This window comes from Magallana gigas, chromosome 5 (assembly GCF_963853765.1).
Source record: "Magallana gigas chromosome 5, xbMagGiga1.1, whole genome shotgun sequence".
NCBI lineage: Eukaryota > Metazoa > Mollusca > Bivalvia > Ostreida > Ostreidae > Magallana > Magallana gigas.
In genome coordinates this window covers 30,380,733-30,401,231 of record NC_088857.1, presented here as the reverse complement: position 1 = coordinate 30,401,231, position 20,499 = coordinate 30,380,733, and the positions used below count along the sequence as shown (strand labels likewise).

Sequence of the window (20,499 nt, the reverse complement as noted above, 5' to 3'; positions counted from 1 at the left end):
CTTCCCTTTGAAGGATAAATGGTCCTTCATAAGAACAAACTTGAAAGCCCTTCTGCCAAGAATGCTTTGTGCCAAGTTTATTTGAAATTAGCTGGGTGGTTCTGTGTAAGAAGATTTTTAAAACATCCAACCCTGTTTTCTTATTATCTCCCCTTTGAAATGAAAACAACCCTTAGTTTGACTTAATTTGAAAGACCATCTCTGTAGGATTCTTTGTGCCAAGTTTGGTTGATTGGTCCAGTGGTTCTAGAGATGATAAAAATGTGAAAAGTTTACAATGATGCCAATGATGATTGAGACAACAATTTAGCTCATTTGAGCCTTTGGCTCAGGCGAGCTAAAAACAAGTTAAATTTTGCTTAAATGAATATAGAAACAGACTGAAGCTATATTGAGTTTCCAACTTAACCAACAATAGAATGTACTTAAGCTATAAAATAAATGAAAAACAAAGACAAGAAAACAGTTAAAATCAACATTTTATTCACTATATTCAACATGAACAATTCTTAAAACCAAATTGGCCTTAGAAGAGGTCATACACCACATAGACTATACAACATTTTACCCAGTACATGTATTCCATAATGTCTAAAATGAACACCGCGAGGAGAGAACCAACCAGTGATTGGAAAAATCATCTAACAACATTTTAAGGTCAGTAAGCGAAGACATATGCCACGTACTGTACAACTACCTGTTCCAAATAAAGTTTCATAAAGGAGACTGCAGGGTCGTCAAAAAAATTAGCCACCAGATTTTCTTGAATTCAAAAGGATTTTTCAAATATATAAACTCTTATTCAATAAAAATAAAATTCATATATTCTAGCTTTGAATTTTGTACATTTTTTTTTTACCATACACATGTATTTATATACAGTTCTCCTTCTTATTATAAGGAAACCAAAATAGTACATGTATCAAAATGGCCACAGCCATCCAGCTCTTTTAATATTAATATCTAATACATAAATTTTGTTTAAAATGTAATAGCTGTTCCAAAAATCTCAGTAATACATGTATTAACATTTGTTCCAAAAAATTCATAAATATTTAAACCTGTTCCATAAATTTTATTAACAGTTAATACCTAGTCTAAAAAAATCCATTAAAGTACATGTACCAGTGCATGATCTAATAATTTCATTGGGAGTGTTGATGCATATGTACATGTTTATGTACCATAGATTTAGTTTGTTTATGATCATTTTATTCGTAGCTATTCATTTATCAATTTTTTTGGAAACAATGCCTAAACAAAAGAGTAATAACATTTATGAACATCAATGGCTTTAGAAAAATTCTCAAATTAAACTTAATTACCAACAAAAAATGTTGGCATATTTCTTATCCAATAAATATTTTAATTTTTTTAATGAATTCCAAAACTAAGACCATGAAAATTTGTTCCCAAATAAGGATGAAATTTAAAAGTCCTTACAACTGCACGTTTATGTATTGTAACCCCATTATATAATATCCTTGGTTATTGTAAAAAAAAAAAAATATCAGTCTCATCTTGAAATATATTGTTTAAATTTAACTTTAATTTACACGGTTTATGAAATGATCATCAGCTCAAACTTACGAATGTATGTGAATTGCACATGTATCAATAACTGCCTATCTTCATCTACAGTGTAAAAAAGTAAACATGAAAGATAGAGCAAAACAAAAATAAAAATCAAAAACTGTCCCTAAAACAAAAAACTCTGGAATGTAAAAAAAAGACTGACAACCTTGCTTTAATTATAAACTGTATGTACTTGACAGTATAAGAAAGGGTTATTAATATACCATTATTAATTCAATGTATCACTAATTCTATGAATGAATAAATATATTATGTACCATGTCACAACCAAAAAAGAGAAAAAGATATATTCATGTACTGGTAATCTTTCTATCAACCATTAATCAAAATAATTCAGAAATAAATACTGTACCAGTAAACAAAGAAAAATATTAATAAAACATATTTTACTCTAACAAACAAGTAATACATGTACTACATATAAACAGATTTTTTGTATGAAAAAATCCTTCAGTTTTTTAATTCAAATTCTTTGATCAAAAGCTAAAAGTGTATAATATGAGATTCAAGAATGGAGATCAATAAATGCGTCGATTTTTACAAGAACCTGAAATGACAATCTACTTGTTTGATGTGTTAATAACATGATTTTGAACTAAATGCCTGAGATTATAAATGCAGTAATCATTAATGCTTGATAACATACATCACAATATCAATGTAATTACCTATATCCTATTCAGTTGAAAGGAATTCAGAGAGAAAGAGAGAAAAAAAAAACTTGGGTTTTGCATGTAACATAAAAAAAAAACCCTGACACATCCATGTACAGTAAATAAACAACATTCAAGGAAACAAAAAATAACCATCTAAGAATAACAACTCTGACAAGTTAAAATACCATGTAAACAATATCACATAAATATAACAAATCTTTTATAATATGGAATTCTCTTTTGTGAAAGTATGGGACTATGACAATTGAATGTTCATTGCTGAATCATGGGAGAAAATGTTATATCTACACCAAAAGAACTACCGGTACAATCTTTGGTTAAAATGTATGTTTTCTGTGAGCCACTGCGATAAAAATAGATAAAAAACCCATCATGCATTGCGAAGTACATACATCTCGTTCAATGAGAAAATCTTCATTTTATATTATACCAAAATGTAAACCATTCCGACTCCTGATGATTATGGAATATATATTAAGAACCTTTCACAAACGAATTTTCTTCTAATAAAACAAGAATAAATAATTAAGAAAGAAATTTTGAATCTGGCAAGAAATCATACAAAGGAAGCACATAGAGTATATGTACATTTAACAAGTTGAAAAATGGAATGTAGAAAAATTTAAGATGTCACAAGCCAACAGTGTTTGTGACTGGTTGTTCGTAACAAAGCAGTGAGTCTACTGACAAAATGATTTAAAGTTGAATGAATGTATAGTGCAACTTTATAGTTTTCCCTCAACATATTCTAGTAATGAATGCACCATCTAAAGCAGCATGAAATATAATATCTTTTTTTTAATGGTTATATATTGTCATTATTGCACATTTTGTACTAAACATGAAAATTATTATAAATATCTATAACACTGATTACAAGGGGAAAGTTTTCGACAGAGAAAATAAATAGAGTGCACAATAAATAATAATAATGTTTATAAGATAATTATTTGCAGTCAGAAAGGAAATTAATCCAACTCAATTATTTAACACAATTGACAAGGATTTTATAGACAAGGTTAATACATCACACTTAAAACCCTGTGTGCCTCAATATTCATTCATAAAACGGTTAATGATTCATTGTACTACTTATTAGTTAAATTAAAAACAGTGGAAAGGTGAGAAAATTTTAAGAAGTGGAACAAGAATTCTGAGGACTAGTTTTACAGGCTACAAGTATTTGGAATAGTGCTTAAAAATGGTTTGTTCCATCAGTTGCTATCATAATCATCAAAGTTCTCTCCCCTAACTATTTCTGATTGGTGATAGCGCCCTCTGTTGGCAAAGTCTTCATTATCGTCTGTCAGTTGAGCGGCCATTAGGTTCATGGCTGGGGTTGCCGGGGCAACAATGATTTCTTCCTGAACATTCTTCCCACCTCTGTGCAAAAAATAAACCAAAATGTCATTGATAACTGGGAAAAATTAAAATATCGCAGAAACTGCACATGCAGAAGTCAATTTGAATTTAATAATCAAATTATCTGAGTAAATGATTTGGTGGTTATACCTGCAACACCGCTTGATTCCTCCTTTGATCCAGTCATACATGTTGAAATCAGCAATGCCTGCAAAAGATTCATATTAGCAAGAAATAAACATTTACATTCTGTTTATGGAATTTCAACAGTGTAAAATTTTATCAAAATGCAGAAATGAACATCATAACATATCACTGGCGTCGGAACTTTTTGCAAAGTTAGACATAACCATAAACTATTTTTTTGTTTGGCTTGTCAAGATTTCTGATAAGTCTAGCCCCCTTACTTTCAATTTGCTTCCAACGCCACTGATTATATATACGGTAAGATTTCTCATATGACTTGTGTTGGCATATGAATTTTTTTCTAACGAGCTGGCTGAACTTTCAAAAAGGGATTTACATAATTATACAAAAATGATTAAAACATGTGATGATAGAGAAGGACAGATGAGATGTAGAGTTGGAGGGACCTAAAGATGTGTAGATTGTGATGAAATGGAAAGATGAATGGTAGTTAGACCAGATGGACAGAAATGAGAGGATTTTATACCTGGAAAGTAGCCCGGACTGGCTTGTCCAATGTAGATGTAGATAATTAACACAGCGGTCACTTCTCCCAGAGCGTAAGCCCACTGCACTGAGAACATGATGACGATACACACAATGGTCTGTCAATTCAAAGGAAAATAGCTTAGATTTTCTTTAATGTAGAAGAATACTCAGTGAAATTTAGGCAGCATGGAAATTAGTACATTATTTTTTCTAAATTTAAAATTATCTCAGCAATAAAATTTTCATCTTTTAATGGACTACTGTAGATTCTTTATTTATGCAAGTACTTAATTCCGCGATTCAACGGTTTTCCTTCAAATTGCGAGAACATAAAATCACGAATGTCAAAATTTTATCATAGTTTCATGTAGTTGACATATGTTCAAAAATAAAAACAAGATTTTAAAATTCGCGAGACTGGCTTCTCACAATTTTACGCAGATATTAATTCCTCACGTTTAATTAGGAATTTACAGTATCTGGAAAAACATGAATCAATATTCAATTTAATGTCTACAGTACATGGTATATCAGTATGTGAGGACGTACCCCGATCAGTGAGAGCCACCTGTTACAGAGGAAGGAGTACCAGGACGTTGGCTGTTTGATGATCTCATCACTCAGCGGCTTCTTCTCCTCCTCCTCTGTCAACACAAACAAACTACATGGTCAGCAGTTTCAATAATATACAGCGACATCAATTTTCATGGATTACATAAAAACAACAGTTTCAAAGATTTTTAAATTTGTAGCCAATAAACTTTTTCAAATGAAAATTGATGAAAGAAGAGTACATTTTATTTATCAATTTTCATTGAGGTGAATATCATTTTGCAATTACCAGGGATAAACTGGTTCACTGTGACTCATTTCATAACTGAGCCTATTTTGCTAATGTTATTCAAATACTGAGTCAAATTAAAGAACTGATTCACAGCAAGAAATATATATGTAAAAGTAGTGAAAATTTATTGTACACAAATGAAAGTCATTTTACAACAATTTTCACTGAGATAAACAAGATATCTGTGAGCCAATGCTCACTAGTGATACCCCCGCTCTGATGTGAATATGCAAAATAAGCAAAGTCGACATTTAACAGAAAGCTGGCATCCGATTGGTACAGAAATATATCCCACAGTATGGCATGCCTAAACAAATAGTGTGTTAAAATTTCAAGCATCTGCGATAAATAGCTGCTGAGAAATCTTTGAGGGAAATTTGTTTGAAAATTTTGGCTAAAATAAACAAAGTACTCATTTAACAGGAAGTTGACATCCGATTGGTACAAAATATATCCCACGATATGGCATGCCTTAACAAACACTGTGTAAAAATTTCAAGCATCTGCGATAAATAGCTGCTGAGAAATCTTTGACGAAAATTTGTTTGAAAATTTTGGCTAAAAACTATACAAATATTGTGTAAAAATTTCAAGCATCTGCGATAAATAGTTGCTGAGAAATCTTTGACAAAAATTTGTTTGAAAATTTTGGCTAAAAAATAAGTCAATGCTCACTAGTGATACCCCCGCTCTGATGTGAATATGCAAAATAAGCAAAGTCGACATTTAACAGGAAGTTGACGTCCGATTGATACAAAAATATATCCCACAATATGGCATGCCAAAAAAAATAGTGTGTTAAAATTTCAAGCATCTGCGATAAATAGCTGCTGAGAAATCTTTGAGGAAAATTTGTTTGAAAATTTTGGCTAAAATAAACAAAGTCGTCATTTAACAGGAAGTTGATGTCTGATTGGTACAAAAATATATCCAACGATATGGCATGCCTATACAAATATTGTGTAAAAATTTCAAGCATCTGCCATAAATAGTTGCTGAGAAATCTTTGAGGAAAATTTGTTTGAAAATTTTGGTTAAAAAATAAGCAAAGTCGTCATTTAACAGGAAGTTGGTGTCTGATTGGTACAAAAATATATCCCACGATATGGCATGCCTTAACAAACACTGTGTAAAAATTTCAAGCATCTGCGATAAATAGTTGCTGAGATAAATGCGACAGGAATTTTTGTTGCGGACGGACAGACTTCCTTCGGAGTGGGGGTAAAAAAATATACTGCTATATTTACATCTACCATGTATAATTTCCTCTTTTTCTTACAGAAAAATATAGTCAATTCATAGCTCTATAGAAACAGCCAAACTGAAATTTACACACCCCATTTATCGATTGGTAGCTGAAAGTGACAGGACTGAACTTGACACGCCCTATTTATCGATTGGTCTGAATCTACAGCGACCTAAGTAAACTCACGGACTGCACGAAATAATCATGATGATGCCAGACTCAAAGTCTCATGAGAGACAATTTGGCTGTTTCTATTAGCTAACGTACTAATGTACATTAACAGTAATTTAGTGAATTTTACTAACTTTTCATAATCAATTTATTAATTGGTTAAAGAAAGATGTTAATATTAACAATAAAATGCTTTCTTTGATGATTCATGTGGGTTATGAAGGTAGCGATCATTGCAGGAAAAATACATAACCCGCTAACGCGGGTTATGTATTTTTATATATTTGGTTTTATCTTTTAAGATATTGTTGATGTATAAAGATTTGATATAACTCACCAGCTCCTACTGTAGTTTTTTCTGGTAGAAGCGTTGACTTATCGTTCTGATCAGTGGTGCCCTCTACAGATATCCGTCGCTTCGTGGCATCAAAGTCGGCCTCCGGGGTACTGGCGGCGCTACCATTTTGTCTGGCTAGGTGGTGCTGCCCCCTCTGCGTCATCCTCTCTGGGAACAAGCTATCTAGGTCAGTGGCCAGTTTCTCGAAGGAATCTTTTGGTCGGGTCTGGGTGGAGCAGGTCCCGTAACCTAGACAGCCATTTCCCATTTCCCCCGAAGAAGAATTCATCTTCTTGTTCATTGGTCCGTACTTAAGTTCTTTCTCGTGACGTCTGTCATATGACATGGCAAGTGCAAAGTAAGCGTAGTCTATGGCTGCGTAGGTCATCATGAATGATGTGGTGACGATTGGGGCAAGGGAGTTCACGTCCCCCACGAAAATAAATAGAAGAGTGACTAGAGTTATCAAAATTAAAGCGTAAATTGGAACTTTGTTAGGTCCTCTCTGGAAACAGAAAATAAAACCAATGAAATTGATTTTGAAGTTATTGATTGCTACATGACACTTAGTTTCAATATCTCTTATAAATTTTGATTTCAAAAAAAAAAAACAAACCCAAAAACAAATTCTTTACATGTGGATCAAGCAACTTTTGGGGTATAAATTGATACTGACCCCTTGACCTAATACCCTTATTATGGGCATCACATTCTCATTGGCTATTGACTGGAGAATCCTAGGGGGTCCATACAGACTGCCCATACAGGAGGACACCGAGGATATATAGAGACCAGCCAGCCATAGCACACCCGCTATAGAGACCTACAAAACAAAGTACCATACAGAAGTCAGCAATATTATGCAACTCATAAAAATGTCAAGCACAGGGTTCCTGCTAAAGACAACATTATTGAAATCTGAGCCTTCATAATTAAACAAGCATACATCATTTACATGAAATCAATATTTAATATTTAATTATATCTGATAGAAAGCAAAACAAATGCATCAGATTATTATATTAAAAATGCCAATTTTTTCAATGATGCCTAAAACATGAAATTAAAATTCAGTTTCAGTTTCTTGGGCATTGCTATATTAGGTGAAACATATAAAACAAAGTTGAGTTTTCATCAAAATACCCCAGATTACCCCAAAAAATATCAAATGAACTACTACTCAAATACATAAATAAAAGGAACCCTCTATATTTACTACAAAAATCTGTAATCCTATGTTCTTGTTTTGTGCCTTATTCCTAATAATGCTGTGTTGTGTGAGATGGCACTTACCTTTTCTGCGATCATCACGTCGTCAATGAGGTAGACACGTACACATGTGGCACCGAGAACTAAGGTGAAGGACACATACAGAATAGTGCTGTCACAAAAACAAAGGAAAATCAATCAAAAAGTAGTCACAACTGATGTAACATCATCATATTGGCTTAGCAAGATTTGGGAAGTTTGTTTTTTCCAATAGTTTTAAATCAATTGAACATTTATTTAAATTTATACTTGGTATTGAAAATTTGAAGAAAAAAAAAAGTTAAAAAATTCAGAGTCAACAAATCTACTACGTGTATAACCATTTTAACAAAGTATTTTCAATACTTTATGGGTACAATAAATATCAAGGAGATCTAAGTGAAATCTCAGCAAAAATTCAAAATGAATAAATAAATTCAATAAGAAAAAAAAGCTATGAATTCATAATCATTGTGATATAAAGTATAAGTCTAATTGAAATGTCTCCTGAAAATTCCTCATCCTCATCACGCAGCCAAATAAGGAATTTTTACTCCAATACTTCGAAATATTGATCAAATTATGAAATATAATGTGACATCAATATAAACACCCTTTGAGAGTTTGCAAGGTTTTCAAAATTTGAATTGAATATCATTCAGATGTAGTGTAGGGTGGTATGAATTTCATATTCATTTGCTTAAATCAAAAACTGAAAATAAGGTACCAATTCTCTTCATAAGCAAAGAAAACAATAACAGCCATCAAAACTTACGATACACCGAGAGCAGCCAAGGTTCCTTGGGGAATGTTGTTGAAAGGATCCTTAAGATCCCCACTCATGTTGATCCCGGCTAAAATCCCTGTGACTGTGGAGAAAAACAATCCCATCATGCTAAAGAAGTTCTCTCCTGGCAGGAAGTCTGGATTGGAATTGTTACGTAGATTGAACTCTGAATACCCCATGACTCCATGCTCTGAAAAGAATATACACAAAGGGATGTTAGAAATACTAATTGCAAAAATAAATTTTGAGACATATTTAAGCAGTCAGTTTGAAGTCAACAAGAGTAAAAAAAAATATCATTAAAATGCTTTAAAACATATAAATACATTATGTAAACCCATTCCCCAGATATTTGGTAGTTTATATATTTGACAAAAATCTGATGACCTTTTAACCTAATAATCAAAAGTGGTCATCCTCTTGTCATATGACCATTCTGTGTATGGATATTGTCAACAGCAGGCTGATGGATCATAATATACTGTTTAGACCAGATACGGTAATTAAAGCAAAAAGCATCATGGCCTAGCTCATCTCCAAAAGGGAAAAAATGGTGATGGACTTGTATACCATATTAGCACCCATTTTTGGTATGTTATAATTCCCCAACCTACCTATATCTGTATGAACAAAGGATCCGACAATCAAATCCATGGCAGAGAAGAACAAGGCGAACAACAGGATGAGCTGGAGCCGGATCACCCATTTCACTCCTGCTACATTAATGCCTACAAACAGAAATCAATCAACTCTTAGTAAAGCAATAGGCATTGTCTGCAATATACTGTATTACTAGGTACATCTTAAGCATTGTCTGTAAGGAACTTGTGTTACTCTGTACATCTTTTTTATAGGGTTGAAAGGCAATCACTCTTAAATTAGCTCAGTAACGCTCACCAAGAAGAAGCAGCACCAGGGCTATGGCTACACCTCTAGCGATCCAGGGATTGTCTTCATTCATCAGCCTCATGATGGACTCTCCGAACCCCATCACAGAGAGCGAACAGCTGACAGACTGTAAAACAAGACAAATAAATTTTGGTTTACAGGAAAAGGTGCTCTTAAAGTGATCTCAACAAAAAATACATGTGTCTACTAGAAATAAATTTGACCTCGAAAATTCATAAATTGATGAAAGTGCATAATAGAAACTATGATTCCCATAACAACATTCATAAATGATATATCATGAAGTTATCAGGACTAGCTTACTTGTGCAAAGCAGTAGAGGATTCCGATGCACCCCCCGATCCTTCCCCCCAGGACGTGGGCGACCAGGAAGTAGACGCCGCCACCCTCCATCTTACAGCGCTCACACACTCCTATAGCACTCAGTGCCACGATCAGCACCAGGAACACAGTCACAAAGATCATCAGGATCGTCAACAGAATACCAGCATTCCCCTGAACAAACAAATACCATGCTACCATGAATATTGTATCATTTTAGCTTTGTTTTCAACACTATACCTTTCAACTTAGAGACAATTGGTACAATGAATATTGTACCAATTAAAACTTTTTCCCACTTTGTCTCAATATCATTGACTTTAATTAAGGGAATTTTAATCAAAACTTTGCCATTACAATTGCTTTTAATGAAATTTTATCACATAGAGCCATTCAACAAGAGATCGGACATTACGTGAGATGTAACTATCTACTTTGATCATAAAAACAAGTTGTCAAAACTTTGAGTATTTCTTTATGATTCAAATAAATTCTCATCAATATTCATAGACTGTCAAAATTGAAAAGTTAGAGGTGTATTCTATTGTGTGAAATAAATGCTGTTTCAACTGAAATATACAGCCTTTGATTAAGTTAAACATTAGTGTATTTGCATTTATTGTATTCATATCTATTAGCCAATGACTGTTGCCAATTTAACGATGAGTAGACCCCACCTTCATCTGAAAGGAGTTTGACACGTATTGCCCAAAGTCCAAGCTCTTGTTAATAAAATGGCTCTAAATACAGACCAAAGTAATGAATATAGGGAAACTATTGCCCTCATTTTATTTTTTCTCAATGTCAGTGGGCAAAAATGCTGGGGGAGAAAATACCAGTTACCTGGCCTGTATGTAAATTATGTTGGTTATGGCAACAAAAGATATTTAAACCAAACGTATACAGCTGCATGTACAACCATAGCATACCATAAAGGAACAGCGCAATTCACTAATGTGGTTTCATTAATATTCAAGGGTATCAATTTTCGTGGATAAATTGAAAATTCGTGGCACATGACCCCATCAATACAAATTGATAATAGAAATTTCACTTCTATGAACATTTAATTTCATGGATAAACTGAACAACGAAATCCAGGAAAATTGGTATTCAGCAAATATTGATGAAACCACAGTATATTGCAAACTTTGTCTCTGTTGTTAGCGAAAACATTTTGAAAAACAAACCACTGAAACTTACGACAATCCATCCCATTCGAAGGAAAATGACGACTCCCAAGATATTGATGAGACAGGAAGTGAAGACCCCGTCCCATGTTCCAAACAAGACTGGCTCCGAGATAAAGAAATTAGCTTTGTACCAGGGCTTGTGGGAGGACAAATTCTGAAAATAAAAGATATTCTTCATAATGTTCAAATCGATAATGATTACTTTGTCAATAATCTTTTTATTCTTCAAAAACAAAAAAAATGAGTATGTGGGTTCATAAACCAATGCATATTTAGTCCTGATATTTCCAATTTGGTTTTTTGGTTTATCAAATTCCTTGCATATACCGGTATATTATATATATTTGATAGTTAATGAAGATAAAAACAACAAGTCATTTTAAACATTTCAGAGTTCCGTAAAATAAAACCACTCATTTTTTACTTTTTTTCCGAAATATTTCAATATGATTTAAATGTATAAGTTAAAATATTGTGGAATTCGTTGACCTGGGATATCGATATCCCTTCAATTAATATCATGAAAAAATTAATAATAAAAAAGAATGTACCAGTACATGTAATACTTCAGGTATATGCAATCATTTTTGCATCCCCCCCTCCTTTATTTCATGTGAATTTGTGCAAACCTGTAATGCTGAACAATTTTTTTTCAAACAATTTTAGTAATTTATTTTTAACAAAACCTTATAAATCCCCATACCTGATCCTCCCTGTAGAGTTCATTGTGTTTGCCCTCCTCCAACGACTGGTAGCTGCCATCTTGGATTTCTGAGGCTGATCTGGTCAAATCAGATTCGCCTTTGACTGGTTCCCGGCTCAGACCAAACCTGCTCCAGTCCGGCTGCTTCTTCTTGGCCTTGGCTTGTTCGGCCATCAGTGATGTGTTCTCGTTGTCTGAGGAGCCTGACATTGTTGCTGACCTTTGACCTTTCTCCTCTGCATCCTCATTTCATTCTGAGACTAAACATGGTAATGAAAAACAAAACAACATAATAATAACTATTCTGCAAGCACGATGTATCGCAGGAAATAGCTCATTTCATTCTTACACAGGGTAATGAAAATCAAGACAAAAAATGAATAATTACTCTGCAAGTACAATGCAGGGGCAATGAATACAAGAAGCCGTAAATGTCAAAGCAATAATCAAGCAGTGTGTTTTTTAGCCGATTGCTCACAGCCTTGTTATCAAAGCAAAGGCAATACACCACAGAAAATTCAAACTCTACATAAAAGTTGCTACTGCACAGCATTGGGATAAGGTCATGAGCTGACAGGCAAATAATAAAACAATCATTTTTCTTCTCTCTTCAAGATCACAGAAGACATTTCCTCGAGGATATTGAAAACAATTCTTACCAGAGAACCAAGATTGAAAAACAGCTAGTATAAACCTAATACACAATCAGCTGTAGTTTTAATTATTTTCACTCAATGAATCACCAATCAATTCTTCACTGCAACAAAAATCATTTCACCAATTCATCAGCAGCCATCACTGTATATACTTTAACTAATTTCAGCAGATCTGCAGAGAATTATGATAAAGCAGTGGTATCAGAACAAAATCTCCCTCCTCCAGAATAACGATTCCGTCGATGGTCTGTTTACAGTGAAAAGCCGCGCTGTATCAGTTGACAGCACTCAATGTGAGGATAAAGGAAATACAAATTCTCCTGGCGACAGGCATATTTGTGTTTCTTTGATTTTGTTGTTGTCGAACATTCGTGAGGATTTTGATTATAAAGCTACTGCAGAGAGCAGATATGGGATTTCCATATACTGACCCAATGAATGGTAGTCACACAATCATGTAGAAAGTCCCCAGTGTGTGTCAACAAAGGACATAAATCAAGTAACAGATGTATATATATTTGCATTCTTGTTATAAAATCTTTAACATATTGCGTAAAATATGAAAATTATTCAGCGTGAATGCTAATTTCATCAATAGGAGATCATTATGTGCCTGTCCAACCAAAAAATAAGTCTGATAATTTCTTTGGAATCATTTGATTTAAAATCAGAATCTTAAATAATTTTATAAGTTACAATTGACATATTGTTTATTATAAGTATATTAACATGTACCGGTACTTGTAACCCATCAAAAATCACTACCAATTAATGATAAATACATGTAATTTTTTAACTCAATCTTGCATATACCTTAATAAATAAATCATTGAGGGAAACTTCTAATTCAAAGGGCATAATTTTGATATCCTTACTATACCTTTGAGGAAAATCTTTCAAAGTCTTTTCAAATATTTGTTTTTCTGAACATTACCGATACTGCAACTCAGTACACCAAACTATACAAACTGAACTTGAATATTAGGGTATGAGGAACAACCGGTTATATACAGCTTTGAAAAAAAACAACATCTATAAACTATTCAAAAGTAAGAAAACATGAAAGAAAAGTTGATTCAGCCTCCTCTGTGCTAAATAATCCCAGCAAGGTGCGAAACCTTAAAAACAAGCGAAGCAAGGCCTCCTAATTCTCTGATTCTTTATAACCGCCAAAGATTAGAGTACTAATAGGCTTAAGCTGCTGGAAAAACAAATTTTTTATTTAAAGCACAACACAGAAAAAAATGAAAAGATAATATTTGTATGCAGCTCATAGATATTCTATAGCTCTACAGATCTGAGAGATTTAACTCTGTGTTGATAATTATGAAAACAATTTAAATGCATTTTTTTAAAGAGAAAAACATTCTATTCAGATAAAAGACATTTGTACATGTACCTATACTATATCTATAGGCTATGACAGAAAAATTAAGAACATGTACATATATACACATGCATGCATGGGCAATAAAAAAAAAAGAGGACAGCTTGGTTCCCACTGTTCATTGATGGTGTAGGCTTAAAACCTCAGGAAACTGCTATAGAAAATCAAAGTATCCAAAGTACTGAAGGGTGCTAAGCAGGGAATGAAATGCACAAAAAATAGACATTTATGGGTTAATATGGGTTTTTTTTTTTAAGTTGGGGGGTTTTGCATTAAGATTTGCTTATCTTGAATAAGTAAGTGTTGTGATTGAAGACCCCGGTTACAAAATTACTAGTTTTGCTTCAGATTCAGAAATGAAGAGACATTTATGGGCTTTATTGCTAAAAAGGTGAATTACATCACTTTACATTGCAATTTACTACACATTAAGCCCTTGCCAATTATATTAATTGATTATAAGTATATGTTATATAATCATGAAAATATTAAACAAAGTAGAGAAATATTTTTGTTGGAGTCTAGCTTTTCTAAAAAAATGAATTTACTCTGCATAATTCAAGCTTTAACATGCAGTCTTCTTATGCCCTTATAAAACTGATAACTAATAATTAAAACAGTGGTCTTCATTTGTAAGTTGTCCCCCATATCTTTCTATCAATACCAACCACACACTGTAGCCTTGTAGTGATGGAATGAAACCTTATTGGTGATGGGAGAGGTTGTTAACTATACGAGTGTATTGATTACAGGGAGACACCCTTTACTAAATCCTACTACAGCTGACAGTCTGACACAATGCATGGCCAGCCAGAAGCAGTGATAACGTTGATGAAAGCTTTATAAGGGTCTCGATCACTTGAGCTGTTAACAACTCCTCCGTACTACTCCTTAATAGAGGCTGCACTTTTATAAAAAAAAATTTTGCTGCCAATAGTCCATGTAAGCAAATACATTAAATATAAAATCATATGAAATAATAAATGTTATAGAATAAATAAAATTTTAGTGCATTAACTGCGTAAATAATCATTACTATTACTAATACGTCAATTCATGCAATCAATATATAATGTCATTTGGTACATGTGTATACGCATATATCATATGGGGAGAGAAAAATCAATGAATGTTTATGCAGTAATCCAGATTTATCTAAAGTAATCATTTGTATAAAATTTGCAGTTTTGCTCCTAGTTAATTTCTCTGACATTTATGTATGACACATTGGTAAGCCCTACGAAATTACAGTATCGTGAACAATCACTGAAGCCCGATACACCATGACAAGTTTATACATCCAGCTGATGGCACTCATGATCAGTTAAATATTATCAATAGCATTACAACATTTATCAGCTCATATCATATACTTTACCTATACATTTTAAAGACAATCCTGAATCCAGAAAGTACATTGTACATGTAGATATACTTCATCCAAACACAGCACTTGTATCTGAAGTCTATCTGAATTTCATGTATTGAGAATTAGATTTTTTTCCTCAAGCATGATCTTTACACCATACATATCCCAACAACAATACCCTATGTCCATTAGTGAGATCTGGCTGGTTCACCAGTAATTCATTACTACCTACACCTATATACCTCATTCGATCATTCTTAGTAGTATCAGCTAGCTGTTACCTGGCAAAAATCAAACTTCACAAAGTTATTAAATCTATTTTTAAAAGTAGCAGTCATGTCTTTCCCTTTCAATATAAATTAAAACCTAATATTTACTTTCTTACACCATTCATTGTACCTGAGAACCGTCTTTTATACAATACATTCCACATTTAGTTTAAATCCAAAGCATAAGGCAAAGAAATAAAGTTTCAAGCTAAAAAAAATCCTTACATTGACACCTTTTTGATTTCCTCCTTTGATTCTTGATTAGTTCATTTCTAATTGATTTCGACAATATTAACAAATGTTATTTTTTCTAACCATTATTAATACTTTAGACATAAAAAAAAGGTCCCTGCATTAAAGAAAAAATATTTTGTTTTGCAGCAGGTTTTTCTTTTTTACCAGTTAAACATTCAAAATTCAACATACCGGTATTAACAAGACTCAATCAGTCCCATTTAATTTAAGATAACAGTATCAGATATAATACACATCATCTATACACCTCAATTTCTCAGTTTTCTAGCTTTTTTGCTTCTGTTTTACTTTATTTCAGTGTGACCCAAATTTTCAGCCTCTGAATTTCCATCCAATTTTTTAATCCCCTTCTTCTTATAACTATGCTAATTTCTATTAGGATGGGAAGAAAAACAGCTTAGTTTGAACTGACCACCTTATAAATCTGCTGAATCTCGGGAATGTAACTTGAATCAATACAAGTAGCAACCATACTGGCGTATTCAACTCCTACAGACTCTGTATCCTGAGAATGTCAGAAAATCCATAGGCCAACTATAACTTAATGGTCACCAATGGCTACACGATACTGATCAGTGAAATGGATTTTCAATTAAGGTTCAACATAGAAACACATGCATTCTATAATCATTCCAAAAAAAATCAATTCAGTTTTATCGTTAGTCTGAATATATCTTACAAAATCTATCATTAATGTCAAAGCAAAAAAAAGACAAAACCAAAAACATTTAATTTACCGGTATCTCAACCAAATTTTATATAACTGCAATCAGTATTAACTGTATTTCAGAAAAGCAGTTGAATTTTTAAACCAATCAAATAGTAAAGATCCTAATTCAGAATAGTGATGATGATCAAACACACAATTTAAAAATTGATTAATTAAGATAAGACCTCCCCTCTCTATTTTTGCTCTTGATTTATTTATTGTTCAGAGTATTTTCATAATTTTTATTGCATTAATGTGTGGAATTTCATATCATTCTGCAGATATGAAAAACATTAAATACATTATATAGTAAAGCTAAATAAATTGGAGCCAGACCTAGGGAGATGCATCTAAAACACATTGTTAATTTACTGGTAATGTATAAATATATTCCCTAAAAGTATATACTAATGTGCAGCTGATAATTAATCAATAAATCCCTGTAACCCTGACCTAGATCAAACAGATTACCATATTAAGATTTGGCTTGAAAAGAAATATATCATTCTAAATGAAAAAAAAATAACTTAAGCTTTACATATCTGGCTAATGACAAAAAAAAATCCCCACATTGAGGAAAAAAAATTAAAAACTTTGGTTGAATACAAGAATGTCATTTTTTATCATGAGCCCCAACTTTCCTTTGCGGATATGATCCTACATAATCTTGTTTCTTTGTCATCAACTGTGACTTGATCCCTTTTAACTCTCTATATAATGGTAGTTGTTGTTGGTTGAATTTTTCAATAATGGTATTGACCTTCAATTATAATACTCTGCAGTTTTTCAGACATACTACTGGTATTTAAAGAATGGGTCCCTGATCTTCATTCCATTGCCTTGGTTTAATGATCGACTATTTCAGAATCAAACTGATCAACATACATTGTATATATAACTGTCAAAATGATGCTCGATTTCAGAGTTTAACGAGTACAGAACGAGTACGCATGCTTTCACGCAGCGTTTCATTTGTATTGTGACGTCATCTTTTTGTTTGTTGACGCTATGGCGTGATAGTTTCAACTGCAGATATTCAGCGAAATTTGTTGAAAATAGCTCGTTTGATGCGTAAAATTGATATTATATTTTGGAATAAACATAAATGATTGAAGCATAAGCTATATTTGGGCTCAGGTCGAAAACGTGAAGAGGGTTCAGCAAGCCTAGCCCTCTGTCACGTTTTCTTACCCGCCTAAATATAGCTTAATTCATATATTTCAAAATAGTAACCATGTATTTTATATCAATGACCCTTAATATGTAATGTTATATATTTATTTATTACTTAAATATATCTGAATGTTTTAATAATACTATAAAGATCACCATTTTCGTCTTTGTCAAATAAAAAATAGCCATTATCTGACAAACTGGGATTTTGGGCTTACAAAAAACAACTTTGATAAGACCCCTGGAACAAACCAGGGGGTAAAAGGTTTTTTTATTTGACCATTTGATGCCTTTTAGCAATAACTTTAATATATAGAATAGAAAAAGAAATCCCTAGTAGAAATTCATGTAAAAAATTTCATTACAAAATCTAGGGCAGAACAAATTAGACCCGGCCTTGATAATGCCTTCCTATAGTTTTTAAATTTAAGCACAATCACTCAGTCTGGTAAAATCAAAACTTATACATTCATAAGGACACGTACCTCAAAGTCTCACATTGAATTAATAATGCAAATACACTGATCTAAATATGGCATAGTCATAAGTTACCCATTCTGGTACATGTACCAAAGAGAAAAACAGAATAAAGACTTCCATGACAGATTGAAGTTAGCTTAAAGAAATAGAAAACATGTGTTGCAGGCGTATGAATTGCAATTGATTTCTCTGCTGCAAGATTCCGGCCATGTTGCATATTTGAACATCATTACAAATATATACATGTATGGCAATGCATGATAGGTAGTTTCAAGTTTTATGATTTTTGTGATATATTGTTTTTAAACTTGTTTAAACTTTGATGGGTCAGCAGGCATTTTTAATAGTCCACTAAAATTTGTGTGTCAGTTGTCGTGTGATTGTCATGTAAACAAAGCCTTTGTTTATGTTCTGAATGTATTAGGAAAAATTCCAGTTTAAGATCCAAAATGAATGTGATAAATGCTAGAAACTATTTATCTATGCTTAAAACGAATTAGAACAGAAAGAAATCAGCTTGAAAACAATGTTTTACTGGTATTTCAAACCTATGTAATCAAAAACAGTACTAGAGCTTTGTTTATATAACAAAGAGCTGTGAGCCCTGTATTTTAATACTTTTAACTGCACGACAGACTATCAAATTTTATTTGATCATTTCAAATGTATTCCTAAAGCATTGTAAGTAGACTAATAAAAATAGAAAAATAGAATTTTACAAAAATCGTGACCATGCCTCTTTTTGTTAACTGTTTAAGCAGTTATAAGTAAGTATATGTACACAGCTCTTTATTGTCTGCTGTAAATATCAGCACAATAAAACGAGAGAAGTCTTTTTATTACACCATTTTCGTACAATAACGTGGACAAACAATTTTCACAGCAATGTACAAATACCACAGTATCGTGTAGCCTACGCCTGTAAGCTAAAAAAATCTTTAAAAAATGGATGCGTGTATCAAAAATCCACACGATGTATCACTCTTATAATTTGACAAATTGTCAGATAGAATTATATAAATAGATCTAAAACCCTTTTGTAAGAAAATGTTTCTTACCATTTGATGTCTCAGTTGAGAGAAAAATTGGAAATCGATTTTGCCACCGGAAGACGGAAGTGTGTGTAGCAAACGAAAACAATAACGTTAGAAGTTGCGTAGCCGCAATATGAGCAGAATAAACACAGTTGCGCTGAGTTTTTGCATCGGCGCCTGGCTCCGTGTAACTGCCAATTTTGATAACCAATAAAGTTTTATCCAACTTGCAACCACCTAAAGCATTAACTTTAAACATTTACGATATAATATATGAAATATTGCTCTGTTTTGATGACATGTATTTTTGTACCACTGCCCCCTCTAATTTCCCTGTTACATGCATGTAGTTGAAAACTATTAAATTATTCAATCAGTTTTTTATGGTTTAATAAAATATGTTGATGTCTATAAGAAACAAAACCTTTTGCTGGTATATATATTCGCAGCTCCTATTTTATGGTCTGTCCCAAGTTATTGCTTGCATCACTTATTGATGATTTTTTTTTTTAAAATACACAGTGAAAAAAGTACAGTTGAAATCAATGAAATGGAAAATATCCAAGATATCTTCATTGACAAATTATCTCTTTTCACTCATAAAATTTCAAAGGAAGGAAAACAAATTTCTTACGGAGATTTATAATGGGAAATGTTTACATCTTTTCTCCATTCGGAAGTACTCGGGACACCTCGCACAATTTTACAACGTTATCATCCGGGCTTATTAATGGCTGATGCAAAATCCCAGATTGGCAAAATCCCCGTAGACTTTCTAATTTGGGATGTGTATTGAAACCTGAAGCGGTAGAGGGAGCGTTTCAAAACAGATAATCTGGACATTTTTCATATTAATGGATGAAAGTAGTTTGAGCACAAAGGTATTTATTATTATCGAAATATCAAGCGAAAAGTGGTGGAAGCAAAAACTCGGGACAGAGTATAGATAGTTAACTATGTCCAATGTCAAGAGAAAAAAGCGAAGATTATTTTTAATATCCGACATTATCTTAACTGTAATGATCAGCTCGTTTTTAATAATTCGTTTATGAATATTAGAAAGGAAGAAAAATAAAATCATATGATTATTGTAAATAA

General features: G+C 32.6%; 1 protein-coding gene across 4 annotated transcripts; it reads right to left on the bottom strand.

Moving 5' to 3' along the window:
- Window positions 1-461: 461 nt before the first annotated feature.
- Window positions 462-19,522, bottom strand: LOC105347487 (solute carrier family 12 member 8). Of its 4 annotated transcripts, none has more exons than XM_011456599.4 (14): window positions 19,426-19,522; window positions 12,070-12,329; window positions 11,377-11,520; window positions 10,156-10,347; window positions 9,841-9,958; window positions 9,558-9,671; window positions 8,932-9,133; window positions 8,202-8,289; window positions 7,585-7,731; window positions 6,909-7,413; window positions 4,860-4,954; window positions 4,309-4,426; window positions 3,786-3,843; window positions 462-3,656 (listed from the first exon to the last, which is right to left on the bottom strand). In XM_011456599.4, exons 2-14 carry the CDS (start codon window positions 12,277-12,279, stop codon window positions 3,488-3,490), a joined length of 2,160 nt encoding a protein of 719 aa, XP_011454901.1. In that variant the 5' UTR covers window positions 12,280-12,329; window positions 19,426-19,522; the 3' UTR covers window positions 462-3,487. The 4 variants fall into 4 exon arrangements, with proteins under 4 accessions (XP_011454901.1, XP_011454902.1, XP_034323326.1 ...); XM_011456600.4 differs by lacking the exon at window positions 19,426-19,522 and adding an exon at window positions 15,491-15,623; XM_034467435.2 differs by lacking the exon at window positions 19,426-19,522 and adding an exon at window positions 12,729-13,106.
- Window positions 19,523-20,499: the final 977 nt, after the last annotated feature.

Coding starts and splice junctions, on each gene's coding strand:
- LOC105347487 (XM_011456599.4), bottom strand. CDS start 12,279: ATGTCAGGCTCCTCAGACAACGAGAACACATCACTGATGGCCGAACAA. Junction 8,290..8,931: donor TTGGCTGCTCTCGGTGTATC/GTAAGTTTTGAT, acceptor TTTTTGTGACAG/CACTATTCTGTATGTGTCCT. Junction 3,844..4,308: donor CAGTCCGGGCTACTTTCCAG/GTATAAAATCCT, acceptor AATCTTTTGCAG/GCATTGCTGATTTCAACATG.